At 39.8% G+C, this 27966-nt stretch overlaps 3 protein-coding genes across 6 annotated transcripts; 2 read left to right on the top strand and 1 right to left on the bottom strand.

Moving 5' to 3' along the window:
- Positions 1-4301: 4301 nt before the first annotated feature.
- LOC111567554 (septin-8-A-like) lies at positions 4302-18463 on the top strand. Of its 4 annotated transcripts, none has more exons than XM_023268748.3 (10): positions 4302-4460; positions 6676-6790; positions 6911-7106; positions 7584-7770; positions 7862-8023; positions 8246-8342; positions 8998-9166; positions 14400-14532; positions 14620-14810; positions 16704-17348. In XM_023268748.3, exons 1-10 carry the CDS (start codon positions 4431-4433, stop codon positions 16705-16707), a joined length of 1284 nt encoding a protein of 427 aa, XP_023124516.1. In that variant the 5' UTR covers positions 4302-4430; the 3' UTR covers positions 16708-17348. The 4 variants fall into 4 exon arrangements, with proteins under 4 accessions (XP_023124516.1, XP_054872781.1, XP_054872782.1 ...); XM_023268747.3 differs by lacking the exon at positions 16704-17348 and adding an exon at positions 17723-18463 and having other exon boundaries at positions 4303-4460; XM_055016806.1 differs by lacking the exons at positions 14400-14532; positions 14620-14810; positions 16704-17348 and adding an exon at positions 13891-14393.
- Positions 18464-19109: 646 nt separating this feature from the next.
- nudcd2 (NudC domain containing 2) lies at positions 19110-27929 on the bottom strand. The gene is made up of 4 exons (XM_023268745.3): positions 27741-27929; positions 25645-25693; positions 25404-25555; positions 19110-23963 (listed from the first exon to the last, which is right to left on the bottom strand). Exons 1-4 carry the CDS (start codon positions 27927-27929, stop codon positions 23880-23882), a joined length of 474 nt encoding a protein of 157 aa, XP_023124513.1. The 3' UTR covers positions 19110-23879.
- On the top strand, positions 19165-23507 carry ccng1 (cyclin G1). The gene is made up of 6 exons (XM_023268749.3): positions 19165-19308; positions 20837-21100; positions 21191-21444; positions 21827-21905; positions 22085-22195; positions 22392-23507. The coding sequence occupies exons 2-6, from the start codon at positions 20837-20839 to the stop codon at positions 22581-22583; spliced, it is 900 nt and encodes a 299-aa protein (XP_023124517.1). The 5' UTR covers positions 19165-19308; the 3' UTR covers positions 22584-23507.
- Positions 27930-27966: the final 37 nt, after the last annotated feature.

Here is a 27966-nt window from a genome sequence, read left to right as displayed (position 1 = left end):
AATTATAATAATAATAATAATAATAATAATAATAATAATAATAATAATAATAATAATAATAATAATAACAGTACTAATCTTTGTAAAACTGCTGTTAGGTTTGCTTTTATTTAATTTCTCAACAACTGCATTAACAATAATAATAAACCCATGGATTCCAAGAGGTTTCTTACACTGTTGGCATTTGGATCCAAATAAAAAGATAATAATACTATTAATGACCTTACAATAATTAAACTTCAACAGGAACAAAAATTGTGAGGTCCGTCTTCAAATTTTGCACTGAGATAGTAAACTATTCGAATATATATATATTTTTTAATAGACTCTTTGATCTCTAAATGTGAGTATAGAGAATGAGTTTTGTGGTAAACAGTGTCCTGGCTGCAGCCCGTTAACGGGGCTGAGCCAGATTAAAGCGGGTGGGTTTATTTGGAGAGGCTCTGGAACTGCAGGTTGGTGGAGGACAGCAGAGAGGGGAGCACAGACACATTATCCTCTCAGGCTTTACTCAATGTATTTTTGCTGTGCATGTGTACATGTGTGTTATGTACTGTTATACTATGCTGCTGCCATTTTATGCAGTGCTATAGTAGTAGAAACATATTGTGGTATTCTAATGGAAAGCATTGAAGTCAACTAAAATTTCCACACAATTCACTGTCAAATTTTTTTTTCCATTTTTACGGTAGAACACCGGCAGCTGTGGTCCCCGAAACACTACTGTAGAATTACAATACAACATTTTCTTCATTTATGGTAAAGAAATGTATTGATACTTTGATTTTACAGTTAAAAAATGTGCTTCATTCCATATTTTACTGTTCAAAAAAAGCTTTAACTATAAAAACAAAATAGTTTTACTTGAAAATGTACTAATTTATTCCTTACAAATTCCCAGAAATTACTGCAAATTTTAAGGTCCAGGCAGAAATTACAGTAAATCCATTTCTACTAGTAAGAGTAATGGGTGCTAGTGCTGCTGATTTTATGGTTTAAATGGTGTTTTGTTCCATGTTTTACTGTAAGAGTGCATTCTGTGTCAATCATTCTGTTCTGTAAACTTAATACACGAAACATGAATTAACACTGTAAAATTACTTCATGCATCAAAACAGCCACAAAAAATATTCACCTTAAAATGTTTAAATATATAAACTCTTTATTTGATATTTGTGAGGTTGTAAATATCAAATATTTGAAGTTTTACATATCACAAAATATCTATGCCTGAAAGAACATCATGTAAGAAATGTTCACAAGTTCACTCTGAAACTGTTCCAATTTTGAACCCAGTGTAGTAAGCTGAACACACTTTTTACTTACAAACTCTAACAGACAATTTTCCAAGAAACCTTTATACTTAATTTGAGAACATTTAAGTAGACTTTTAGGTACAAATCTAACCACAAAGTGATATCAGTGTAAATACAGCATATCATTTTCACATCATCAAAATAAAATCGTCCATGAAGAGGAGAAAAAATTTCAAGTCTTGCATCATAAATCTGAAGAATATACCATCTCTGTGACTGCAAGGAATTGTTGAAGGTAACACATACTTGAGGGGTACAAGCGCCTATCCTTAAGGAATGCTTAATTAATGCATAACTCATGATGAATTACTACATGCACTAATAAAGACAGACAATGAATTCATGTTGCTCACTGTTAACAGATTATAAAGCCATTATGACTTTGTTATTAGTTTACACTTAATAGATCCTAAATTGAGGATTATTAATTCACAGGTACTTCATATGTTAATTGATATTTTACAAGATCAGCTTGATTTCCTTTGTATAAAAGTTTATGGACAGCACCTGAATCTTTATGGCATTAGGCCTAATAGAATTTGTTGGACACCCAATGGTATTATTTTGTTAGCAAATAAGTGTTCTTTGCACTCAAGGCTTAGGGTTGAGGCTGCTGAGCTTAAAAATATCTGATCATATCATACTCCACCTACTGTGTTACAGAGCTCTTCAAAAATACGATCAGATCTATTCTCTCAAAGGTTTTAAGGGAAATTAAGGTATTGCCCATAAACTTTTATACTAAAAAAAAAGAAAAAAATCCTGCTAATCTTGTCAAATATCAATCAACATATAAAGTAACTGGACTAACAGTTCTTGAATGATGATCTACTAAGTGTGAACAAATCACATTAAGTTTGGCAACAGGAATCCTTCATCCTTCATTAGTGCATTCATTATGAATTATGCATTATTTAAGTATTGCTTACAGAAATAGTTCACTTTAAAATAGAACTAATTCATGATCCACTCACCCTCATGCTGACAACAAGTCCAGAGTAGTTTTTTTAAACACACAAAACACTAAGCTTTCAAGATTTTTCCAACACAGTGCAGGTCTGTAGAGGGGGAATGTTTTATTATGTTTTATCACTGATCTGTATATACTTCCATTGTTTTGGAAAAAAATCCTGAATGCTGTTTTGCTCTGTAACTCTAGTGTTTTGTGGATTAAAAAAACTACACCAGACTTCTCATCAGCATGAGGGTGGGTAGACAATGACTGAATTTAACTTTAAAGTGAACTATTCATGAACTGTTTACCTCCAGTTAACTGTTGGCATTTTAAGACATTCCTAGAACTAGCAAGTTTACCTCAACTTCATTAAAGTACAACACCAGTGCAGTAAAGCTGAACACGTACAAATAATACCAGACAATGTATTTAGTAAAAATATATGCATTTTGTAAAACTGTAGGAAATTTAACTCTAACAACAAAATACCTGCAGTATATATACCATCCAGGGCCATCCTTTTATCATATCATCCCTCAGCATCACTGGAAGGTCCACTCATGGTCAGCAAGGTCTGAGATGAGAGTGAAGATCCTGGGATTGACTGAGAACACTTTTTTCTTCTTCTTCTTCCACTCGACTTTGGAGTCTTTCTCAGGATTTATTGAAAAGAAACACCTGTAAGAAAGAAAGAAAGAAAGAAAGAAAGACAAACAACCTCAGGTGTGATATCAAATTCCTTGTATTTTCTAACACTGTAAAAAGAAAGAAATTTTTCCCGTTGGAGGAACTCCAATGTTGACCGTAGTTCCACTGGGTAGTGTGTGTTGAAGCAGTAGAAACTGCCAAACATCAAGCAGATGTGAAGGTAGTTATGCTGTTGTTGTGAACAATCTCTTGGTCGATGCGCAACATAAATGTCTCAGCGGCAAAGCAGGAGGACCCTAAGAATAAATAAAATAAATTTAAAAAATAAACTTTAATGACAAGGGGTTCAATATCAGCCATATTCAGTGGTACTTATTTCAATATAGGATGAGAGTCACACAATGGCTGAAGCAGGTTTCAGGTGAAAGTTAACGAGTGTCTCAAAGTGGGCTGTAAGATAACATGAGAGGAAACAAGCCAAGAGTGCAAGTGGGTGTTGGTACCGTAGTAGAGAAAGGTTGCAGGTTTGGTTCAGTTTACTTAGCACACACAAAGTTGTCTGTTTTACTCTTCTGCTATTGTAGGTCAACCTCTTTTATTTTTTTTTTTAAGCTATGAGTTTACCTTAGCTTTTCTCTTTATGAGATAATCTTCATGTGTGTTCATCCTTTATGTAATTTCCTCCATGACTTTTATTTCTGTGTCTTCTCCCTTCTCTCTGTCCTCTCTTGCTCTACTCCTCTGCAGGTGCTTCCGGTACTGGAACGACTGGAATGTTCTGAGATTATTAAATACAGCATTTAGACTTGATAAATATACAAATTCATGTATTAGGTGTGACATGAGTGCCATCCACTGGACTTCACCCTGTCTGGCAGATGTTCTCCCTACCCTAACCTTGTTCTGCTTGACACTTATTCATGTTACAAGGGAGTTGTTCTTTTCCTTGTTTGCCAATGTGACTAAGAAAAAATAAAATAACATGAAAAATAATATAGAATATAACAAAAAGGTAAAATATTACACATACAAATAAAGCCTGCTCATATGAAATCCTTGGATTTGTTGGATTTTCATGCATATTTTTGTAGATTCATAACTTTCACCAAAAATTCAGAACACTGTGGGTCTCAGCATTAATATACATTTGTACTTGATCAAATTTTTGTAGGGTTTTAATATTTAATGTTTAAATTACTCAAAAACAAGGTCTTAACCTCAATATTTAAACTTGTTTGGTTAATTCCCAATTCTTCCTTGAACGCTCTTTGGCACAAAGGCTTTTGTTTTAAATATTCTGTATTAAAAAACGGTGACTTCAGGAAATAAAACCGACGAAAACCTCCCTCAGAGCAGTGATGTGTTCAGTGCCAGGCTGTTGTAATGTCGCCCTCCATCACCGAGGGGGTGTTGCCTCCAAGTAGCCATATTGAGAGGAGCAAGTCCCAGAGTAATGTGGAGAGCAAGTCTGGCTGAACGTAGATAAATCCTGCGCACAGACGTTTGTGACGATGGCGGCCAGTGAGGTGGATGTTTTCGCAGTAAGTACGATGATCCAACTGTCTTGCGGGCTTGTAGTGGCTGATGATGTCTTCAGAGGAGTAGAAACGGGAATTAAGGGCGGCAGGCGATCATTCAGGTGTATGTCGGAGCAAGGTGATGGTGATGTTTGGAGAATGCAGCAGGAAGGCTGCGCTCATGAGAAAGGCTTATTGTGTGTAGTGAATCAGGATGAGATCTAGCGAAAAACAAAATGCATCGTCGGTTCAAGTGAGTCAGTCTTTCGAGACATGGAGGATAAAAAAAATACACTTCAGCATCCAGCATGAAACAGCACGGAGCCTGCGCATCGACACTTTCCTGTTTACCGTGTCAGCACCTCTGAAAGGTGTCCTGAGTCCACAGAGGAGAGTTTGAATGAAACACAGGACAGCAGGCAGCAATGACTGAGTTAAGAGGATAAACATAAGTAGTAGCCTCATCTTGGTTGTAAGTGGTGGCTGTAGTGGCTCCTCAACGTTCAGCTTTGCTCAGCTAGAATTTAAGCACGTGTCAGCTAAGCGTGCAATTTGTGGCGATGTGTTCATTAAAAATCCATCCCACCTTCACAGCACATGTGCTCAACTTCCTGTGTACAGGTCGCATTGTGAGACTTTGTTAAATTAATGCGTGTTTGTCTAACTGAGAAAGGGGGTTGTGGGTACCAAGGCAGCCAGCAGCTTGGATATCCTCCCAAACTGTGAAATAACATCCAGATAAAGAGGTCTTTGTGTGTGTGTGTGTGTGTGTGTGTGTGTGTGTGTGTGTGTGTGTGTGTGTGTGTGTGTGTGTGTGTGTGTGTGTGCGCGCGCGCGAAAGAGCGGCAGAAACGGATGATTGTTATATTGAACACATCCTGGTCCTCATGTTGAGGCTTTTACAAGATGCCAGGGTCCCAGGGTGAATCCGGTAAAGGAGGAACAACCTCACAGCTTGTCATGGTTGCCAGGGCAACGTACAATCTAAACCGAACAAAAATGTAAACGAAGCGTGCAACATATTATTGAATTCTACCCATTCTTTTTAGTGTAGGAGAGTAAGTATTTGTTATTCCAATGCATTGTATCATATAACAGAGCGGACCTCATGAAACACTCAATACTGGAAATGGGATTTGGGCAGATTGAGAGTGGCCTCAGAGACCAGAAATCTCAAGCCAGCAATGAATGTGTTCACCATTTGCACAGTGTAGAGTTATGAGGTTGTCAATGCTTCTTGTTGAATGTTGTCCCGAATTACTTGGTGAAGTTGACAGACATTTTTGGGAACAGGATCGTGCTAGAAGGTCAGAGCAAATTCTGGCAACATGATGACATGTTGTTTCATTGAAACATCAAATTATGGCTGTTTGTAGACGGGATAACCATGGGTGTTAAAGTTTCACCTCAATGTTGGTGGGCATCGAGATTGCCATCGAAACGTTCTTGACACATCCCAGACCATCACTCTTCATCCTTGCATGGGCCACTTTCTATACAGCACTGACATCCGCATCGTGTTCCACAGTACGACGCCAAGCACAATACCTGCTGTTTTCTCTGTGCAGCACAAAATGAGATTCATCAGTGGAAAGCACCATCCTCCATCTTGCTAGTGTCCAACCAACATGAGTGGTTGCCAACTGGAGACCATTGCAATGCCACTCTGCTGCTCAGTAAAGGCTTTGGTGTGGATGACGAGATCACAAACCAGCTTTCCTCAGAAGATTCTTAACAGTTTAAGGGCAACAATTTTACCAATAGGCTCTGTAGCTGACTGCAAACAATTTCACTGATGTGACGATTGTTGGCTCAGGTGTGGTTTTGTGATCATGTGGCAGATTTTCTGATGTACCATGTTATATGATTTCTCAGACGACAAAGAGTGAGGTTGTGGATATTCAAATGCCTTGTTCTGGCCCTAAGTAGCATGCCAGTATTCAATATGCCAGCAACCCGTTCTCATCTTTCTTACGGTATCTGTGACATTTGTCTGTAATGGAGGAATTTGGCTGGTGATATTCAGGCAGAACCTTTTTATAGATCGGACTATTCAGGGTGGTATGTGGAAGAGAGAGAGATGACCTCATTAGCAAAGAATGCTTCAAAGTTTGAATGCTGAAAGCAGAGATGGAGGTTTCTGACCTCATCATCGGATATTTCCTGGTATCAGGTGAATATGTGACGTATTTTTGAAAAGCATGTCATTCTTGGTGCTGCCTGTTTCCACATACTTTAGAACGAAGAAAAGCGAAACCTGGAGCTCGGAGGCCATGTGGGGTTCGACAGTCTTCCAGATCAGCTGGTCAGCAAATCAGTTGCACAGGGATTCTGCTTCAACATCCTCTGTGTGGGTATGTCTGAACACAGTCCAAAGTTACTTTTATGATCATAATATGGATTCATTTAGAGGGCAGAGCATTAATACATCATTGCGTCTTTCAGCTTTCTGTGCCGTTTTCTCATTTTTCAAGGTGAGACAGGGATTGGCAAGTCAACGCTGATGAACACTCTTTTCAACACAACATTTGAAAATGAGGAAGCCAGCCACTATGAGCATGAGGTCCAGCTACGTCCACAAACGTATGATCTGCAGGAGAGCAACGTCAACCTCAAGCTGACCATCGTACATACCGTAGGGTTCGGAGATCAGATCAACAAAGAAGAAAGGTACAGATTGTTGGCTTGACTTTTAGCTAGACTGAATGACATCCAGACTGGAAAAGTAGAACAAACTGTCTGGCACAGAGGAAGAAACATTTAGAAAACATCTAGAAATTTCTCTTGGTGAGCTCAGTGCCAGCTATTAATCATTTCCCCCTTTCTCGCTCTTATACTTTGGCCAACACATTTTCTGATTTTGGAACTGAGAATAAGCTCTGCCCTGTTGTTGGCATGTGAACTGTGAAGGAAGATAGGGAATAAGGGAATGACTGGTAGAACAAATGCAGCCTCAATACCCATTTGAGTGCTTGCAACAGCAGGAAGCATAAAAATCTAGCATTCTTGGCTGCAAGACTACAGAGTTTGTATCCAGTACATTAACATGTCTCTCACATAACAAGGAAAGCAATGTCAAGTCTAGATTTCATGCAAGTACGGTTAAAATAAAGATGCTTATATTTGTCAACTGTTTTTTCTGTGCAGCTACAAACCCATTCTGGAGTATATCGATGCCCAATTTGAGAGCTATCTTGAAGAGGAGCTGAAAATAAAGCGTTCCCTGTTTAACTACCATGACACAAGAATCCACATCTGCCTCTATTTCATCGCTCCCAATGGACATTCGCTGAAGTCCATTGATCTCGTCACGATGAAGAAACTGGACAGCAAGGTGACAAGACATTCAAACGGCTCTGCGTGTTTTCAGCAGTTCTAGCTTCTTGTTCCTCATTGTGTCCCTCGTATCATTGTTTTCCATTCAGGTGAACATCATCCCGGTTATTGCCAAGGCGGACACTGTATCCAAGAGTGAACTGGACAAATTAAAGATCAAGGTGATGAGTGAGCTGGTCAGCAACGGAGTGCAGATTTATCAGTTTCCTACTGAGAATGAGGCTGTTGCAGAGATCAACTCTTCCATGAACGTGAGTCACAGAAACACAGAAACACACATACATGATAAATTACATGTGCGCTATGTATTTTGCACATAATGCTTCTTATCATGTGTACTAAGTTAACTTAAATCAGTCTTATTGTTATACTTTTGAACAACTGTAGCATTGAAATTTTAAAATGATGATCCTGGATTTGACAACAGCATATTTTGAACCATATTTTAACAATCTCATTACTCTGTGTTCCAGACTCATCTCCCATTTGCTGTGGTTGGAAGCATAGAAGATGTTAAAGTAGGAAATAAGATGGTGAAAGCAAGGCTGTACCCCTGGGGATCCGTGCAGGGTGAGTCTGCTGAATTGATTTGACAAGCATCACAAAAGTCCCCCAAACAGTGGAGCTGTTTAGTCAGATGCCTGCTGCCTAAACTATTATTAGTTTTTCGGTAGTCTGACTCACCAGATGGAGACTGTGAGTATAAGCTTGCCATTGGCCAAATATCTCACGCGACGCTCTCCTTCCCTTCTGCTACAACAACAAACCTCCAAGCAAACAAGCTACATGCTGAAAATGGCAAGTTATGAGGAAGATTTGGGTCGTGCAATAAGGCCAGCCTGCTTGGTTTTTAAAGTGAATGGCCGTAAATATGTTCAAAGAACATGTTTGCAATATTTGCCGTGTAACATGGACAGGTTTGCAAGAAACTGTTTCATATTCCCCCCTGAAATAATTTTGCAGCAGCCTGGCCATAGCGCCAGTTATCGGTTGAAAGAACTACAAACAAATCGAAGCACTGTTTTCCTCGAATGCAGAATGACAATGCGATGCAGTTAGACCATTCTCCAGAACTATGGAGATAGCTCTGGCTGTGTGAGACTTCCTTTTCAGTCAACATAATGTCATGATTCTCTGGTTTTATGAGCACAGTAAGCACAGATTTATCATTTCAGATTTTTGAGTGCAAAAGCAAGAAGGTTAAATGACTTCTGTTTTTTCCCAGTGGAGAATGAAAACCATTGTGATTTTGTGAAGCTGAGGGAAATGCTGCTGCGTGTGAACATGGAGGATCTCCGGGAGCAAACACACGCTCGACACTATGAGCTGTACCGTCGCTGCAAGCTGGAAGAGATGGGCTTCAAGGACACGGGCCCTGACAGCCAGTCGTTCAGGTGAAATTAGGGATAGCGTTGATGCAATGCGTCTTGGCAATGTATTTCAGCTAAACTTTATTCATAAACAGCACATTAAAATCCATGTTTTTACGATATGTTGAGGTGTAAGTAAATCAATGCCATCTGAAAAAATTCAGATTATATTAGATTTGCCCTGAAATGCTAATCTCATCCAGGTCTGTGTCCATAAAGAAGCACTACTAACTGATTTCTGTCACACTCAGGGAAACGTCAGTGCTTTAACCAACCACATAAATCTATTCTGACCTCCCACTATACCTTAATTCTTACACTACTGCAATAGTACATTAATTTAAGCCTATGTGAAGCACAAACAACTTTATCAGCTTTTATCAACGACATATCCAAGACCAAAGTCTCCCCTGGACATACATTGACATATCTGTCTCATTACCATATAAGTAGGAGGAAGATGGGAAATGTGATGAGGTGAAAAGGGAAATGTTTAATGTGGAAAAAGGAGATATTAATCATGTGCTAAAGCAAATAAAGTAAAAATAGGGAGTTAAATAAACTAGTAAAAGAAATAAACTACTTAAGGATAAATGGAAGAGTAACGTAAACATATAAATATATTAATTTACTGAAGTAAAAATGTTTTTTTAATGACCACTTTAGCTTAAAGCAAACATGTGTATTTTATTATTTAACTAACATCATATGTAGTTGATTTATTTGATAATTTGATTTTGATTTATTTAGACCCTTCATACATTCCTCCAGAGATTATCCACTCCAGTGCTTAGTGTTGGGAAGTTGTGCTCATGAAATTAGCTTAATTTGATCCATTTAATGGAGCTCAAGACTGAGTCAAACCAGATGTTTATACTAGTGGTGGGACGCGATTTAAAAAATTTTAATTAATTACAGGCTTTGTAATTAATTAATCGCAATTAATTGCAGTTTTGTCAAATAGCAGTATTTGGCACAATAAGTGAAGTTTTTCCAATTCAAATAAAATTGTGGTTGACAGTTGAATCAATGAATAGACATATACGTGTTTATAATTTAAAATTTTTGTAAAAACAGAAAATGGGACATATAGAAAAAAGTGATTTTGATGACTTAAAGCCTGAATTTAGTTACACTTCCAGTCTATCCTAACCACCAGAGAGTGAACATCAAGCTTCAGCTCCCCGTTTAATCACCTCAGCCCAACACTACAAGCACAGAGTCAAAAAATGCACACTTAAAACCAAAGCAATATCCAGATCAACAACCAAAATACAGAATCTGTCCTTTAAGCAGACAAACCTATCTTCCACCTTATTTTAAAGATTATAGATTCCGATATATTATTATTCATGCACAAAAAAAAACAAATATTTTACCAAACTAGTTTACAACAAATATACATAAAAGGGAACCCTACAGAAACCAAAATGCTTATCGTTAAGGGACCCAGTAAAAGACAAGTTCACATCAAAATACATCACACATATACACGCGGAAAGAAAGGAAAAAGAGACAGAGAAAAGAGAGAGAGATTATGCACCACTCAATCAACCAATCAATCCACCACTGCCGTAAAATCAAAATGTATTTTCCTCTAAAATACCTTTTTATGCTTAAGCAAACAGAATGTCCTCGCTGGTCTCTCGGACTCAGCAAGACTCGTGTGTGTGTGTGTGTGTGTGTGTGTGTGTGTGTGTGTGTGTGTGTGTGTGTGTGTGTGTGTGTGTGTGTGTGTGTGTGTGTGTGTGTGTGTGTGTGTGTGTGTGTGTGTGTGTGTGTATATATATATATATATATATTAGTCGTGGGATGTGATTAAAAAAATGAATCTAATTAATTACAGGCCATCCAGCCATCCATCCATCTTCTACCGCTGATCCGGGTCGGGTCGCGGGGGCAGCAGCTTTAGGAGGGAAGCCCAGACCTCCCTCTCCCCAGCCACATCATCTAGCTCCTCCCGGGGGACCCCAAGGCGTTCCCAGGCCAGCTGGGAGACATAGTCTCTCCAGCGTGTCCTGGGTCTTCCCCGGGGCCTCCTCCCAGTGGGACGTGCCCTAAACACCTCACCAGGGAGGCGTCCGGGGGGCATCCTAATTAGATGCCCGAGCCACCTCATCTGGCTCCTCTCTACGCGGAGGAGCAGCGGCTCTACTCTGAGATCCTCCCGGATGGCCGAGCTTCTCACCCTATCTCTAAGGGAGAGCCCAGCCACCCTGCGGAGGAAACTCATTTCAGCCGCTTGTACCCGCGATCTTGTTCTTTCGGTCACTACCCAAAGCTCGTGACCATAGGTGAGGGTAGGAACGTAGATCGACCGGTAAATTGAGAGCTTCGCCTTTCGGCTCAGCTCCCTCTTCACCACGACGGACCTGTACAGCGCCCGCATTACTGCGGAGGCCGTAGCAATCCGCCGGTCGATCTCTCGCTCCATCCTTCCCTCACTCGTGAACAAGACCCCGAGGTACTTAAACTCCTCCACTTGGGGCAGGACCTCATCCCTGACCCAGAGAGTGCACTCCACCCTTTTCCGGCTGAGGACCATGGACTCGGATTTGGAGGTGCTGATCCTCATCCCAACCGCTTCACACTCGGCTGCGAACCGATCCAGTGAGAGTTGGAGGTCCTGGCATGATGAAGCCAACAGGACCACATCATCCGCGAAAAGCAGTGACGGAATCCTGAGGTCACCAAACCGGACCCCCTCAACACCCTGGCTGCGCCTAGATATTCTGTCCATAAAAATTATGAACAGAATCGGTGACAAAGGGCAGCCCTGGCGGAGTCCAACTCTCACTGGAAACGAGTTCGACTTATTGCCAGAGATGCGGACCAAGCTCTGGCACCGGTCATACAGGGAACGGACAGCCTGTATTAGGTGGTCCGTTACCCCGTACTCCCGGAGCACTCCCCAGAGGGTTCCCCGAGGCACACGGTCGAAAGCCTTCTCCAGATCCTCAAAACACATGTGGACTGGTTGGGCAAACTCCCATGCACCCTCAAGGACCCTGCTGAGGGTGTAGAGCTGGTCCACAGTTCCACGGCCGGGACGAAAACCACATTGCTCCTCCTGAATCCGAGGTTCGACTATCCGGCGGACCCTCCTCTCCAGTACCCCTGAATAGACCTTCCCGGGGAGGCTGAGGAGTGTGATCCCCCTATAGTTGGAACACACCCTCCGGTCCCCCTTTTTGAAAAGAGGGACCACCACCCCAGTCTGCCAATCCAGAGGCACTGCCCCCGATGTCCACGCGATGTTGCAGAGGTGTGTCAACCAGGACAGCCCCACAACATCCAGGGCCTTGAGGAACTCCGGGCGGATCTCATCCACCCCAGGGGCCCTGCCACCAAGGAGCTTTTTAACTACCTCGGCGACTTCGACCCCAGAGATGGGAGAATCCACCCCCGAGACCCCAGGCCCCGCTTCTGAATCAGAAGGCGTGTCGGTGGGATTGAGGAGGTCTTCGAAGTACTCCCCCCACCGATTCACAACGTCCCGAGTTGAGGTCAGCAGTGCACCATCCCCACTATACGCAGTGTTGACAGTGCACCGCTTTCTCCCCCTGAGACGCCGGATGGTGGACCAGAATCTCTTCGAAGCCGTCCGGAAGTCGTTTTCCATGGCCTCGCCAAACTCCTCCCATACCCGAGTTTTTGCCTCGGCGACAGCCGCAGCTGCAGCCCGCTTGGCCAGCCGATACCTGTCAGCTGCCTCTGGAGTCCCACAGGCCAAAAAGGCCCGGTAGGACTCCTTCTTCAGCTTGACGGCATCCCTTACCGCCGGTGTCCACCAACGGGTTCGGGGATTGCCGCCGCGACAGGCACCGACCACCTTACGGCCACATTAATTACAGGCGTTGTAATTAATTAATTGCAATTTGCAGTTTTGTCAAATAGCAATATTTGACACAAGTGAAGTTTTTCAATTCAGATAAAATTGTGGTTGACAGTTGAATCAATGAATAGACACATACGTGTTTATAATTTAAAATTTATTTAAAAAAAGGAAAATGGGACATATAGAAAAAAATGATTTTGATGACTTAAAGCCTGAATTTAGTTGTTTTTTCCACTGTATGGCACATAAAATCAGCATAAGTAGTTCAAGGAGCTTCAGAAAGTTGAAAATCCAGAGATTCATTCTGTTTTCATCTTTTGTGGGTCTGATAAATGGTGTAATTTTGATGGTACTTTTTATAGGAATATCAATTTTTATTTATGTAATTTTTTATAGACAAAAAGTTTATAATTAAGTTATTAAAAGAGATATATTTGTTGTTTAGGTTATTCCTCCTTCAAGGAGGCAGAGCCTCGACGGAGTAAAAACTTAAACCACCAAAATGTTTCATTTCTATTTATCTGCATTTTTCATCTGTCTGCTACATTCACAGATTACTGCAAATCTAAGTACAATTATAGTGATTTTATTCAACATTTTAAGACTTCTTGTAAACTCAAGCACTGTCTAGAAAAGTGGTCTATTATGGGATGGCTACACCGTTAGCATGACTCGTAGCTAACGTTAGCTCTGGTGCTAACAGCATTGAGGTGATACCGTCGACTTGAAGTGACGTAGTGATCAGAAAACTCTTTGTTGTACAATTTGCACACAACCAGGCTTTTATCCAAGCTGCCATCGGGAAGATTTTTAAAAGAAAACTTTCTGCCCAACAAGCTCAATCTCATCTTCCTTCACTGTTCACCAGTGCCTGACTTCACTCGGTGCTTCCTGTGCTTCTTCTTCACAGCTGCAGACAGACTTTAGGTTCATTACCGCCACCTACTGGGCTGGAGTGTTCATCAGAGTTACCGGTGTGCCAGAAATGAGGGAACTGAGGAGGGTGCAATTAATTGCGTTATTATTTTTAACGTTATTTTCGCTGTAATTAATTAAGTGAAATTAACGCGTTAAAGTCCCAGCCCTAGTTTATACATTTGTTTGTCCTTCTTAGCTAATTTGGTTGTTAGGTAAAATCAGTAACACAGCCCAATCAAAACATTTTGTACTTTGGATATATTGTTTTATTTTATCATATATAATTTTAAGTCTTGCCATAATATATAAAATATAAAGAGCATTTTTTGCGGCCTGTATCCATCAGATCTGTTGACTATATATTATTACCACTTTAATGCAATGGGCCAACTAAGTTAATTATAAAGTTACACACAGGTGTTGCAAATAGCTCCTGCATGCTAATCATGTCAATTTAGGTCAGTAAAGTGAGCTTAATTTCGCCTTTACCTTGATGTTCAGCCTTCAGGAGACGTACGAAGCCAAGAGGAAGGAGTTCCTTGTTGAACTTCAGCGCAAAGAGGAAGAAATGAGACAGATGTTTGTCAACAAAGTGAAGGAGACAGAAGCAGAGCTGAAGGAGAAAGAGAAGGAGGTGAGGATTTACATCATTGTGAAATGACTTCTTATTGATAATACCTGGTATGTCTCACTTTGCACCCTGCCTCATCATCATTTCTAGCTTCATGAGAGGTTTGAGCAGCTCAAGCGGATGCACCAGGAGGAAAAGAAGACTCTGGAGGAGAAAAGACGAGAACTGGAAGAGGAGATGAACGCCTTCAACAGAAGAAGGGTTGCTGCTGAGACACTGATGGGACAAGCGCTTCAAGGCTGCTCACAGCAGCCGTTCAAGAAGGACAAGGACAAGAAGAAGTAAGTACTGTGGTTGTCAGCACAAACGGTAATGCCACCAAACGGTAACAACACTAAGACCTCTAATGCTATTCAAGCAGAATCTCTTAAATGTCACACATACATTATATTCACAAAGGACAAGTATTGTCTCAGCCAGTGTATGTGGAGCTGATTGGAAGGGAGAGTTGCAGAATGTGATTAATGACATAGTGTTAGCTTCCCAGAAGCCATGTTGGCTCAGAAACTGATACTGGGACAGATTCAGACTGACACTGTGTGCCCAGACACCGTAGGACAGGTCACAGCTTGCATGACACAGCCTGATACTTATGTCTCTGCAGGCTGACCTGCCAGACTGTAATTCAGGCAGGGGCGCTTCTGTTTACATTCGACTGGTCTCATCGATGCTCACGCCATGTGCAACACAGATGATACTCAGACATCCCACGTAGAACTGTAATCATTGTTGCAGGTGGAAACATTATCTGTCAGGTTGAATTATGTATGCTCAGAGCTCGCACACACAGTTTGAAGCGAAGATTAGCCTTGAAAATCCACAATCACAAAGCTGTCATAGTGATTGGTAAAACAAAAGCAAATATGAACACATGAAAGTGTTGTTTCTTCAGAAAATGTCACTATTAATAGTAGCTTGTTCTGGCTTTAACATCCTACTATGTGGGTGAAAATGTTAAAGACTGCCACAGGCATTAAGCCAGCATAATGCCACACATGGCTGGACATGTGGTTTCAACAGGTTTCTGTGTATGTTTTGATGCTTGTAGTTATTATTTAAAACATACTTTTAGAAAAAGCAGCAAATTAGTTTTTACATATTAAAAATACAAGAAAAGCTACATACACAAATATATGCATACAAACTAATTAATAAGATAATGTATGTTTTTATACTTTGTCCCAGTGAAGGAAGTGAGTAAGCTAGAGCTTTATAGAGCCCATATAATGCACATTTACAGGGTTTTTAAATTTCATTTTTGGGATACATGAGAATATGTTCAGGCTTCTATTGATTCTGCTTATTTTCTCATATTGTAAATTGCTGCAGCACCGCTAACATTGTAATCACATCAGAAGCAACTGTGAGGAACTAATAGAGGACTGCAAGGAAGGGGTTTATTGTTTTTTGGCAAATGTGTTACATGGTGACATGAATAAGTAAAGGAAGTAAATCCTGTACTTTAAATGAGGCATTACAGGCAGGTACACTGCAGGGTTTTCTATAGGAAAAAATAACTCCTTCTGGCATGGAGTGTGCTCTTTGTTTGCAGACCATTTACATATGCAAAAAGCAGCTATATAACAAACTAAAGTTAAAACCACAACAAGCATTATATGGGCTCTTTAAAGTAAGCTTTTGTTCAGACTTGCTTTCAAATGATAGGCTGGTTTAATTTCTCTGTTTTGATTGTGTCAAAAACCGCAAACTGAAGTGTTCATAAGTGGAGATTCGTCTGAAATTCACTGCTGCAGTAAAAGAAGCAGCTTAAGTGTTATAGTGATAGATAACATTGATTTTTATGTGGAAGTTGTGGAGTCATGGTCAGTTAGCTATGATCTAAACACCGTGTCAGTTTAAACTGTTGAATTGAGTGATCACATGAACAAATGTCTCTATAAATACACTTTTATGGCTTAAATCTGATTAAGATAAATTGATTTCCATGAGGTTTTTTTTTTTTCACAGATTTGATTTGAATGTTAAAATGTCAAAGAAAGAATTTGAGCTGCCATTCTGACTACTTAAATTTAAAAAAGTAGTTGCTTAAAGAAGTTACAACCTAAACTGCTCCATTCAAGTTTCATTCACTTATTAGTTTCATTTCCACCATACCTCATGTCCCTCATTTTTTCCTTTTGCCATATGTTTTCTTATTTCGTTTCCCCTTTCAGTTGATTTATGGATCAAACATCCAGGGAAACCAGGAATGTGTCTGCCATCAGCATGGGAAAAGAGACGGTCATGTCTGACATTTTGTACTGACACTGTATGTGTGGACTGACTGTGAATGTATGTGAGCGTGAACAATGTGATGGCTACGAGCCACTGTGTACTTATGGATCAAAAAGGTAGCTTTGCTCAGTGTGTTTAATTTGTCCCTAATGCTGACTGTGCTCGACACATAATACAGCTCCATGGGCTGTTTTCATTATCACGCAGCTTGTGTTGTTTTATGTTCTTGCCATGAATCTGTGTTCATCTCCTGTTGTACATTTAAGTCTCTGGTTCTCAGTGAAACACTAACAGGATTTAATTGAAGTCAGCTACTGACTGAACTTATGGTTGTATTATATATTAACATGCAGTAAGCACTTGTGTGTATTTATATTTGCAGCTATTCACAAACAGTGTTAAATGTATATACAGATATTGCGATTTTTTTTTGTTATTTTGAACTAAGATAACTTAATAGTCTAAACACTATTCTATGCAAAGTTATAAGGAACATAATTGAATATAATTTCAGTGAGTGTGAAAGTAAGCAAATATTTTGCTCTGAGTTACATTTAAATAAAGATATTGAGAAAAGAAATAGAGCATCAGTTCATCTGTCACTTGAACTCATCCTCGTTTGATTTCATCAATGTTCTGGATTTTCATCACGTCAGCCATTTGTAAAATTCAAAGCATTTCAAATTGTCTTCATGACATACACAATCACATCTGATACTTTGGATGAATTAACAGTGGTGCTCTTTAAAGCCACTACCTGTTTAAATAAAGCTTCAGTTTTGGTTTTGCCTTCAGTCAGTGGCAGCAAACAGGACACATGGCAAAAATGCTTATTAAGCTTTTTTCAACATTTGCACTAAATGTTTAACATTTCATGTGTTGCTGAGGTTTGTCTAATGACCCTAATGACTGCTGCTTGTTTAAGATAAATGACACGGTTTCTCTTTCCTTTTCATAGCTTCTTTAGTCTTCCATCTGCGTGCTCCTTAACCTCAGGAAGGAATTTGAATTAGAAGACTTTCTACCACATCAAAAGATCACAGACTAACAATCAAGTATATTATTTTTTACAATGTTAAATACAAATTTTATAGAAATGAAACGTCCTTGGAAGTGAGTCAGCCTGAAGTCTTCCATGTCTACTAAACTTTGTCCTTCAAGCTTTTAAACAGCGCTCTGTAGCATGGTCTCTGCATGGCTCCTAAACCTCATTCCAACAAATATTAAAAGCTTTCCATTGCCAAAATATGTTTTTGTACTAATTGTGCTATCTTCTTTCATCTGCCATACTCCGCTTGTAATTTCTGACTGATGATGATTTACACTGTGAAATATGTGACATGATGTTGCTGTTTAAGCTGTTTTCTCTTTAATGATTGTGAATCATATTATGATTTAGAAGCACTTTGATTATAGTACAAATATTATATTTAATCATATCTATAATCATAAGGGTGCCCTGTCATATTAACACGCCAGCCCTTATGTTGTGTCTAAAAGATATAGATAGAAGTATTTCATTGATTAACTCTAAAAAACAATATATTCCATTGTTACACAGAAAACTCTAGATGTATAAGAATTCAGGATTAAATCTCTTAACGTAAGTATATCTATATGGTAGATGGTATATGGTATGGTGTGGGCCTGCTTGCAGATTTGTAAATTCTAATGTAATAAAGAGTTACTTTATTGAAAACGTGTGTTGCTCTTTCCACAACTGCACTTTTACACAAAAATGACGAAAGAAGCTGACAGAGGACTGTTTGTGGTGAGCTGCAGGTTCATGTTTCTTCTAGATTGTTCCAAAAACCTGCCAGGAGGCCTCAGTGTACAAAGAAGAGGCATTATTGTGTGCTAACACATGATCCATGAAAACGCATTTTTTTTACATGAATTTTGAATGACAGCGTGCACAGTTTTATACAAAATGTAGAAAAATTTGGTTTTTTGCTGTGATTTACCCCTTTTAAAATGTTATACATCTTTTCTTAGCTTATGCTTTAGTGAATGCTATTTTAATTATGAACCCAACTGCGTCAGCTGACATTATATAAATCGTGCTATTTATAGATGATTTGTTATTGATGAAAGTAATTTTAGCCTAATATAATTCGTCTATATACCATAATAAGAGAAGGCAGTAGTTCTATTTTCGGACATGTTCCGCCTTCTTACTTTGATTGGTCATTCAACTTATATAGGGTGGGACTTATTTGTGAATGTCTGCTTATGTAACCAATTGGAATTCAGAATCATGAACGTCACCGGTCGAGGGCCAATAGGAGCTCAGCTTGTTTGGACATGGGCTTGGTTTTATGACTGCTTTAATACCTAACCTGTCCTTTTCCCCATCGCCTTACGCCAAGGGTAGGGGGTGTGCATAGGCAGAAAGTAACCTATGCTTAAAACTTTCTTTAGTGAAAGTTCATACTTACACCTTTTTGTGTTTTAAACCTCGTTTCACTTGCTTATTTTAAGCTTGTGGAGGCTTTCTTAAACTGCATTTTTTTCGTAGTATCAAAGACAACGTAACTATCCAAGGTAAGTAAACCAGTATTTTCTCTATATCACATAAAATAACTTAGATATATGTTTGACTAATAGTATTCGTGGTTCCAACACAGTAGAAACACTTTTTCTGTATCTGTCAGCCAGCAGAAAAAATAAAATGCAAGCCTTCAGAAATTATTTTAGCTAGCGTTAGCGGTTGTAGCTAACAGTTGCCTCGTTAACGGATGATTAATGTGCAATTTTATCTTTCACCTTCACGAACGTACGGAGTTTAATTCACACGATTATAGTAGAGTTGTGTGTCGTAGTTTAATCGACAGTATTACAGTTTAGACTGTATTGGCTTCCTAGGACTTCTTGTCACCGGGCTCGGCGTTAGCTTTCCGTTGGTGTGTGTTGCAGGGACATGTCCCGACATGACGCAGGTCCTGCTCCCAGTCATCAGGCCTGCTGCTTTGATTACAGCTAACACCGAAAGCTCTGCCCAGGATAGAAAAATTTCACTAACAGTGCGTGGTCCATACATTTTAATAACCTCAACGAGTTAAATAATATAACTGAGACACTTTGTTTGACATGTCCGTGTTGTAGCAGCTCCTGTTTAGTCCAGTTGATCCTGGTTCAGTGACAGCTGGTAGAGGACGGCTTGTGACTGGATAACTTTACAAATTTGGAAGCGTCCGTTCATCTCAGAAACTCCTGAGCAAAACAACCGAATCCTGAACTAGCCTTAATAATAAACTACAGTTATTCTATATTCTGACTTGTTTAGCCATTTCATTTTGAAGTAGAGACATTGTAAAAAAGAACCAACCGATATTTGACTGCAGATTAAATGGTTGTTTTTACCTGCCTAGCTACCATCTACAACATTATTTTTTTGAACACATTTACTTTAGTCATAGAAATCACACACAAAGCTTTGGAAACAATTGTTAGACCCCCGGGTGTTTTCTTTAAAAGGTCTGCACAACAAGCCTTGAACACTGATAACTTTGTGTGAATGTTATCATAGTGGTTAAATGATTACAGCATCTCCTCAAAGACATGACAGAAGTTTTAAAGTTATTCAATGCATGCAGTAAAGGATGATTTTGAAAAATCCACACTTGGTAGCTGTGAACATTTACACATTATTTAGTACTTGAGACATATAAGTAAAGTCAACAGATAATCCACACAAAATTATCCTTCAACAATGACTACAAGAAGAGACTTGTGATATGGCAAGAAGACAGCCATCTTTCTGCTTCATGTATAAGGGATACAGCAAGACAGCCATTGCAGACTGTTTTGAAATTGGATTTTGCCCCTCACTTGTATTTACTAAAATCCCGATGACTGGACTTGACATAATTAGGTCAAGGTCATTTTTTCAAAGTGGTGTAGTAATTATTTTCAAGGCTTTGTAGTTGTGTAGGGTAAGGTATTGAGGTTATTGCTTCATCTCAAATATATGTAGAAATAGCGAGTTTAAACTAGAGATGAGGAGTCTAAACAGTTGTGTTTTGGGTGATTTTGTCAGTATTATTCAGCTCGATATTTCCTGTTTGCAAAGATGATTGATGCAGTGGCAGGACCCAGAGCACAGCCCTTTGCAGTTCAGCTGAAGGCCCTGACAGATCTGGAGGGCCGATACCAACCAAAGCTGAGCGGCTTGAGGCTTATAGAGAGCGCTCAGGACAACGGCCTCAGGATGACAACCAGACTGAGAGAGCTGGAGGTGAAGGACCTGCTCTCTCTGACCAGGTTCTTTGGGTTCAGCTCAGAGACCTTCTCGCTGGCCATCAGCTTGCTGGATCGATTCCTCTCTGTAATGAAGGTTTGCATATGCACCGGTGCCTTTCATGCACATCTTGACTACCTCATAAAGTCATGAAATTGACTCTGTCACTTTCCTCGTCTCCGACAGATCCAGCCGAAGCACCTGTCCTGTGTGGGCCTTTGCTGCTTCTACATTGCTGTGAAATCCTCGGAAGAGGAGAAGAACGTGCCTCTGACCAGTGACCTAATCCGCATCAGTCAGAATCGTTTCACTGTGTCTGACATGATGAGGATGGAGAAGATCATAATGGAGAAGCTCTACTGGAAGGTGAAGGCCCCCACAGCCCTCCGCTTTCTCCGCCTCTTTCACAGCCACATCCAGGAGCAGCTCGACGCTGAGAGGTAAGGACAGATGGTCACATTAACCTGCGGGGCTAAACCATGACTCAACAAGATTATATTTACTCTGCTAAAATGTGTCTTCTCATATTTTGCTTGAAAGATAAAACTAGCCAGAAATATTTTGTTGCTAACAGGCATAATACTACTTGAAATCATGTGGATTCTTAGACATTGACAGTGAAAATGAAAATCCCTCTTTTCAAAAATGACCAGTATTACTGTGGTTGTTGTATTTCAAAGTATATAAAAGTATTTGTATGTGCATTTTTTGGTCACTAAGTTGACTGAAGCAGATAGATTTCTTAATATAGTGAGCTGTGCCTCCAATGGATTTTACATATGCAGTTGCAGTTTTGACACTAAAAGCATTTCCTTTTTGCAGCAAGAAGATACTGAGCCTTGAGAGACTGGAGGCGCAGCTGAAAGCCTGTCACTGCTCATTTGTCTTCTCCAAAATAAAGGTAGGTCAAAATAACTTGTCTCCCAACATTTTAAATAATGCTAGTTCAGATATAAAGTAGGGCATCTGTGCTTTCTTATTTTAATAATGTTCCAATAATTTATAGGCACGTTTTCTTAAACAGGAATATTATTTGCAGTATTTTGGGAATAGTGAAGTCTACTTTTGTGTTTTTTGCAGCCCTCTCTGCTCGGCATGGCTCTCCTGTGCTTTGAGGCTCACGAAGAGCATGACCCTGAGCATGTTGACGGCATATCCGAGGCCCTGAAAAGTCTGCAGCAGCAGCTGAATGTAAGTCATAATTAGAAATATGTCCTGTACTTAGTAATTTAGAAGGAATTTCAATGATTGCTTCATTTTAGTATTTGTGGAAATTAATTTGCATACGACGAGGAGCTGAATAATTGGAGCATGCATGTTTGTGATTGCTGATAATGCTCCTTGGTGTGTTAGCACAACTATCTGATCGTGTATCTGTTCTCTGCAGATCAAAGATGGGGACCTGGTCTGTGTGCGGGAGTTAGTTGGAAAATGCTTGGCTGAATACGCCACTACCAAGTGCTCCAAGCCTAACTGTCAGAGACTTCGCTGGACTATTTCAGGAAGAACTGCACGTCAGCTGAAGCACAGTTACTACAAGATCACTCATCTTCCCACCATACCTGAGTCAGCTTGTTAAAACCGGGGCGTACAAATGGGTGACCTTAACTGCCGAGAAAGATAACTGTCCCCAACGTTACATCCTTGTTCTCTGACTGAGATGTAACTTTTGGGTGATTTGCTCACAGTATGGTCACCCACTTCCAGCTCTGCTCCTTACAGATCTTCATCTGTGATGATGGATTTCTTTAAGGAAAAACTAAAAAGTCACCATTTTTCAGTTTGTCATCATACATTAATCAGACACTGTATTTACTGACCCAGTGACAAAAAGTTTCACCTACTGCCATCCTGCCAAGTTTTACTTTCCTGGTTGAGTTACTTGCACAGGTGTATAGTATGTTCTTGTTTAAATCCGTACCAAGGTGTTTGGTATTTCCTGGAACGGGTTGCTGGTTTTAAGCTAAGAAGTATAGAACCACCTAGGTCCTCAGTCCACCATGTGGAAGAGGAGGGAGAAGGATTTTGTGAACAGCAAAAAAGGAACCAAGAAATCGGGCCCAAAATCCTTAACTCCCACCCTAGGTTGCTAAACTGTCCTGAATGCACACTCCTACCCAAGGTGATGATTTTTTTTTCTTTGATGTGGTGAGGGAGCTCTGGTTTGCACCAGAAAGTGACGCTAGTTATGATCCTGTCATGTATGGCTAACCACTGTTTGAGCTGAAATATCATCAGCGGTTCTTCATTTGCGGACACAGAGTGAAGCACCACAAGTACTAACTGATTTCAATTGTCAGTTGTGCAGAGAACACTAAATAACTGGTCATTGCAGTGGAAATGTGGATTGGATATTGCATTTTCTTTGCCAGTTTCCCTGTCTAGTAGTTTTCTATTAGTGACAACAAATAAATGTGTTCTCAAATTCAAAATGGCTGATTGAATACACCATCTGATTAACCTATGTTTGTGTACCTTTCAATAAAACTTTATTGAAAAGCTATTGCTGGGTGTATTATTGTCATTACTGAAAGACAACACATTTAACAGGCTTTTTGTAAACAGTTCCCACTAACATCCTCCAGTAAAACGAGCCTTGCAACTTGCCAAAACAGGCTTAAACAAGATCAGTTCATCACAGCAGACCCCCCCCCCCCCCCCCCCCCCCCCCCCCCAAAAAAAAAGGGCTGCTGTGGAAAGAGTCTCCAGTCCAAGTCTTAGAGTACAGGCAATATTTGAGTTCTTCAGAAGGTAGAATTTTTTTTGGACTTCTCTTCACGGAAGACCTCATGAAGCCACTGTTCCTCTGCAGGCTGTGGAAGAAAGGCAGACATGACACCTCCAGTATGTACTGATTTTCACTTCATGGCATCGGTCACTTCTGTAGGCTGGAAAAGTCCGGACCACCACCAGCAAAATTCCCGGAGATCTCTGCACCACTGAAGTCGAATCCGGGATTCTAACAATGAGGAGTGCAATTATTCAAAAGCAGTTGTTGCAGGAGGAGGGAAATTTTGTGATAATTTTTAGTTGTAATATTATTTTCTATCTACTGAGCCTGTGCCATTTGGAGGGAAGTGAAATACAGTATGTCTTGTCACTGGAAGTAGTCTGCACTGTTTAAGGATACAAACATTACCTTACTACAGGTATTTGTTTCAAAAGCTTTATGTTGTGAAAAACAGATTTGGAATTTTGTGATTCTTGTGCCTTGTCATTTTGTAAAGATATTATTTATTTTTGCTATTTTATTGATTTTACTATTTGGAAATACCAGAATTTGCACATTTTACATTTTTGTCTGTATGATCACATAATTTCTAAAAAATAAATCGACATTACAATCAGTTACTCAGTACTTGAGTAGTCTTTTCATCAAATACTTTTTCACTCTTACTTGAGTGATTTTTTTTGGATGACTACTTTTTACTTCTACTTGAGTGATATTATTTTGAAGTAACGTTACTCTTACTTGAGTACAAGTTTTGGCTACTCCACCCAACTCTGGATATGTGGAAATCGCTTTAGTTTCTAACCAAATCAAAGGGAAATTATTGTCATAGATTAAATATTCTCCGTGACAATAATAGACTCATCAGTCTGTTCTATTAGCTGCATTTTCCCCACCAACAGCTGAAAGATTACCATAGCAACAGGACACGTAGAGTTTGTACTACTGTACCTACGTGGCTATATTCGGTGGTATTAACAACATATAGCTCAACGGATTTGTAAATGTATTCCCTCAGATGAGAATGTTTTTTATAGAGAATTGTCAGGAAAATAGTGAAACGAAGATGCTTCTCACAGCCGATTCAAGTAGCAAACCCCAAACAGAACGTCCTCTGGAGCAGGTTAGCTGTGCAGCATTAGGGATCATGGTGATGTAGCAGGTTAGACACCTTAGTGACTCTAAAAACTCTGGCTTTAAGCTCAACATATCTCGCTAATCCACAAATCTCACTTCATAGTATACCCCTTTGCAGTCCTGATGATTGAAAACCTTTATTCATAGCTTGATGACAGCTATAATTACAAATCTGATGAATTCCTATAATGAGAAAATATTGTATCTAGTGATGGATTATCTACATTTACACCAGAGAAGGATTTCTCATAATATGAAAAATGAGCTGTGGTTAATGGTTTATAACTAAAATAATTAGTCAGTAATTCATTAACTAAAGTCATTAGTTACAGCTTATGAGCCATTTCTAACGAACTGTGAGGGTTCCTGATTAGAAACTGGTATCTACCTGCCTCACAAAGTTGCAGTGATGTGTCCATGTGCCGAGAAAATGTACAAGAACACACAGTCACTGGTGTGCAGCTTATAATACAGTCTTGGCAGCATAAAGTACATTTGATGCCGCTTCAGGTGGCACTGAATCAAACCAACCTCTCGCTGAAACCTCTCCAGAGTGAGCTTCCTCTGCATCTGGTCCTGAACCCAGGCATTCGCACAGTATTCCCCCTCCAGCAGGGAGGTCCAGCAGTTTCCTGCCTCTCTATTGGTCTTCATGAGAATGATCCGGATGAGACATTTATCCTCTGAGGAGAAAATCAGCAAAACAGAACAGACATGAGTTTTGCACATTGAAGTAAAGTCTGAGTACAAGTCTTAGAGGTGTGCAGCCTACCCAGTGTCCATGTAGCCTCATCAGACACAGTTGTGTCCAACAGCTTTCCCTGGCAGAATGTAAAAAGAAAAGTTAATATTTAATTATGTGTATTGGTTTTTAGACACTTGATTAATAGCAAGAAGAAATTAGTTCAATAGAATGTTCAATAGTTTGACATAAATATTCTAGACGTAATACACCATTAAAGCACATAATAAAAAACAAAAGTTTGAGTCAAAGTGAGATAATTTCTTTATCCTTATTTATTTTTTTAGTGGGTAAATGTACTTATTTGTGTGTGTTTATCATTGCTGAGTCGACACTGGAATAATATCTATAATCTATGCACCATGATAAAAAGGCTGATTAAATGCAAAGTTAGGTGAATTAATTTAAGTTTTTTTCTTCTGTTTTCGCTTGTTTTGTTTTGACCAATGGGTACCTAGATCAACTCAAATTAAATATTGTACCATGATACATTTCTCAACCATGGCCAAAGCCCAAATTTTGTATGTGTGCACACAGCAGTGGCATTTGTTGTGACATTATGATTTAAGAAATGGCTGACTGTTACAAAATTATAATAATGTTATGATTAAAAGCTCTTTGTGATTTCAAACTACTGCTTAACTGTGTGACTGTGAACTCATGTAACCCAATGTACTCAGTAAATTTCCATGATTAACTTTGACCAGGAAAATATAACAAGTTGGTTTTGCAAACAGCCAGTTAAAGCTGGCTGCTCAGAAACTGTTAAAACCACTGAGAAACAAATGTCCTGTAACTCATGGTAATGTCATTTGTTTATGTGCCTGCTTAAAAGCTAACTGTTTCTTTATATTGTCAGTCACTTTTCCAGGCTGTGCTCTGTTCATGTGGTTCCTTGCCACAAGTAAAACTTTGCTTTGACTTGAGAGACGACTCTGAGTATTAATTTGGAGAAGTCAGGACTCCACTGAAGAATTTTCCGACACTGACATTACAAGAAGGAACGGTGATCTGAGGTAACAGGAAGTTGAATCTGGCCAGCTCTTTGCATTATTACGTGATGCTGCAGCCCCTGGTGGTCGGATGTCTACAGTTTTTGTGGTGGATCCTTTGTGGCCTCTATGTAGTGAGATAGCTAGCATGGACTTTATTACAGCTCGCTGCAGAGCTCCAGACCTCCCCTGTCTGTAGTCATAGCTGATTGTCCTGGAGCTTCAGACCTGCACTCCAGCCCTCCTTCATCTCCCCACCTACTGCCATGCCTGACTGGACCACCACTCAGTTCCCTCCAACAATAAAATTGCAGCGATCGCCATACCCGGGGTTTAAATCTGCAGCCAAACTCAGTCAAGGTGGCTGTGATTTAATGTGAGCAACTTGATATACGTGCCTTTGTTGTCTTGTGTTTGATGTAAACATGTAACTCTTGCTTTGAAACTATAAGTTGAGTTACTCGTCTTGCTTTCTGTAGCCTCAGAGGTGGTTACTAGTATCTCAGAGTCTGTATGTTTTGAGGCACTCGTTCATTTAGTTATTCATTACCACTCATTTGTAAGTTACTTTTGTCACATGGGTATTGCTATTATGTCTTTAAGTTTTTCTAAGGAGTTTAGCTGTTTTCACTGGTTATTTCATCACATTAAGTTTTACACCTCTGCTAGCCCTTGTTTGGTTTTATTTGGGCCTTTGATTTAGCACCACCCACCAGCTCAGTTTTCTTTGCAGTGTTCTCACCTTTTCTTTAGTTAATTATGTTGCTAGCAATAAATTGCTTTACTTAACCAAAAACATTTTTTTCTTGTGTTTGCTTGGTTAATGTCCCAGCTCACCATAGAGAGCTGGGTTTTTAACACATATAGGGTTTAAAGCCTGTTTTTTTTTTTTTTTTTTTTAAACAAACAAAAAACCCCAAAACAGAGTCTGAATCATGAGGACCTACATGCAAACAGGACAGTTTTTCTGCCATATTATTCCTGTTGGTCATTTTAGTCACTGAGTGAGATAGTCAGATTTCATTAATCAATTTTTAAATTTACTGTTACCTAAAGGCAGAGCAAACATTTTTTAAGAAAATGTAAAGGGCGCTGACTCAAATCGGACCCGGTGGACTCACTTCAGTGGCTTACCTTGAACACTTCCTTCCCTTTGACGTGCAGCTCGATGTCTCTGGTCCCTAAATGGCACTTGACCTCTTTAGCGGAGGTCCCGTGGGGGACATTGACTTCGATAAAGACCTCCTCCATGGTCTGGTACCAGGAGCCCCAGGGGGTTTTGCAGGGGACGACACCGCTCTTCTCCTCGAAGTGCACCGACATGCTGTGGCTCCACACCGGTTCCCAGGTCGGCTAACGA

Source organism: Amphiprion ocellaris, chromosome 13 (genome assembly GCF_022539595.1).
Source record: "Amphiprion ocellaris isolate individual 3 ecotype Okinawa chromosome 13, ASM2253959v1, whole genome shotgun sequence".
Classification (NCBI taxonomy): Eukaryota; Metazoa; Chordata; class Actinopteri; family Pomacentridae; genus Amphiprion; species Amphiprion ocellaris.
This window is presented reverse-complemented; position numbering and strand designations above follow the sequence as displayed.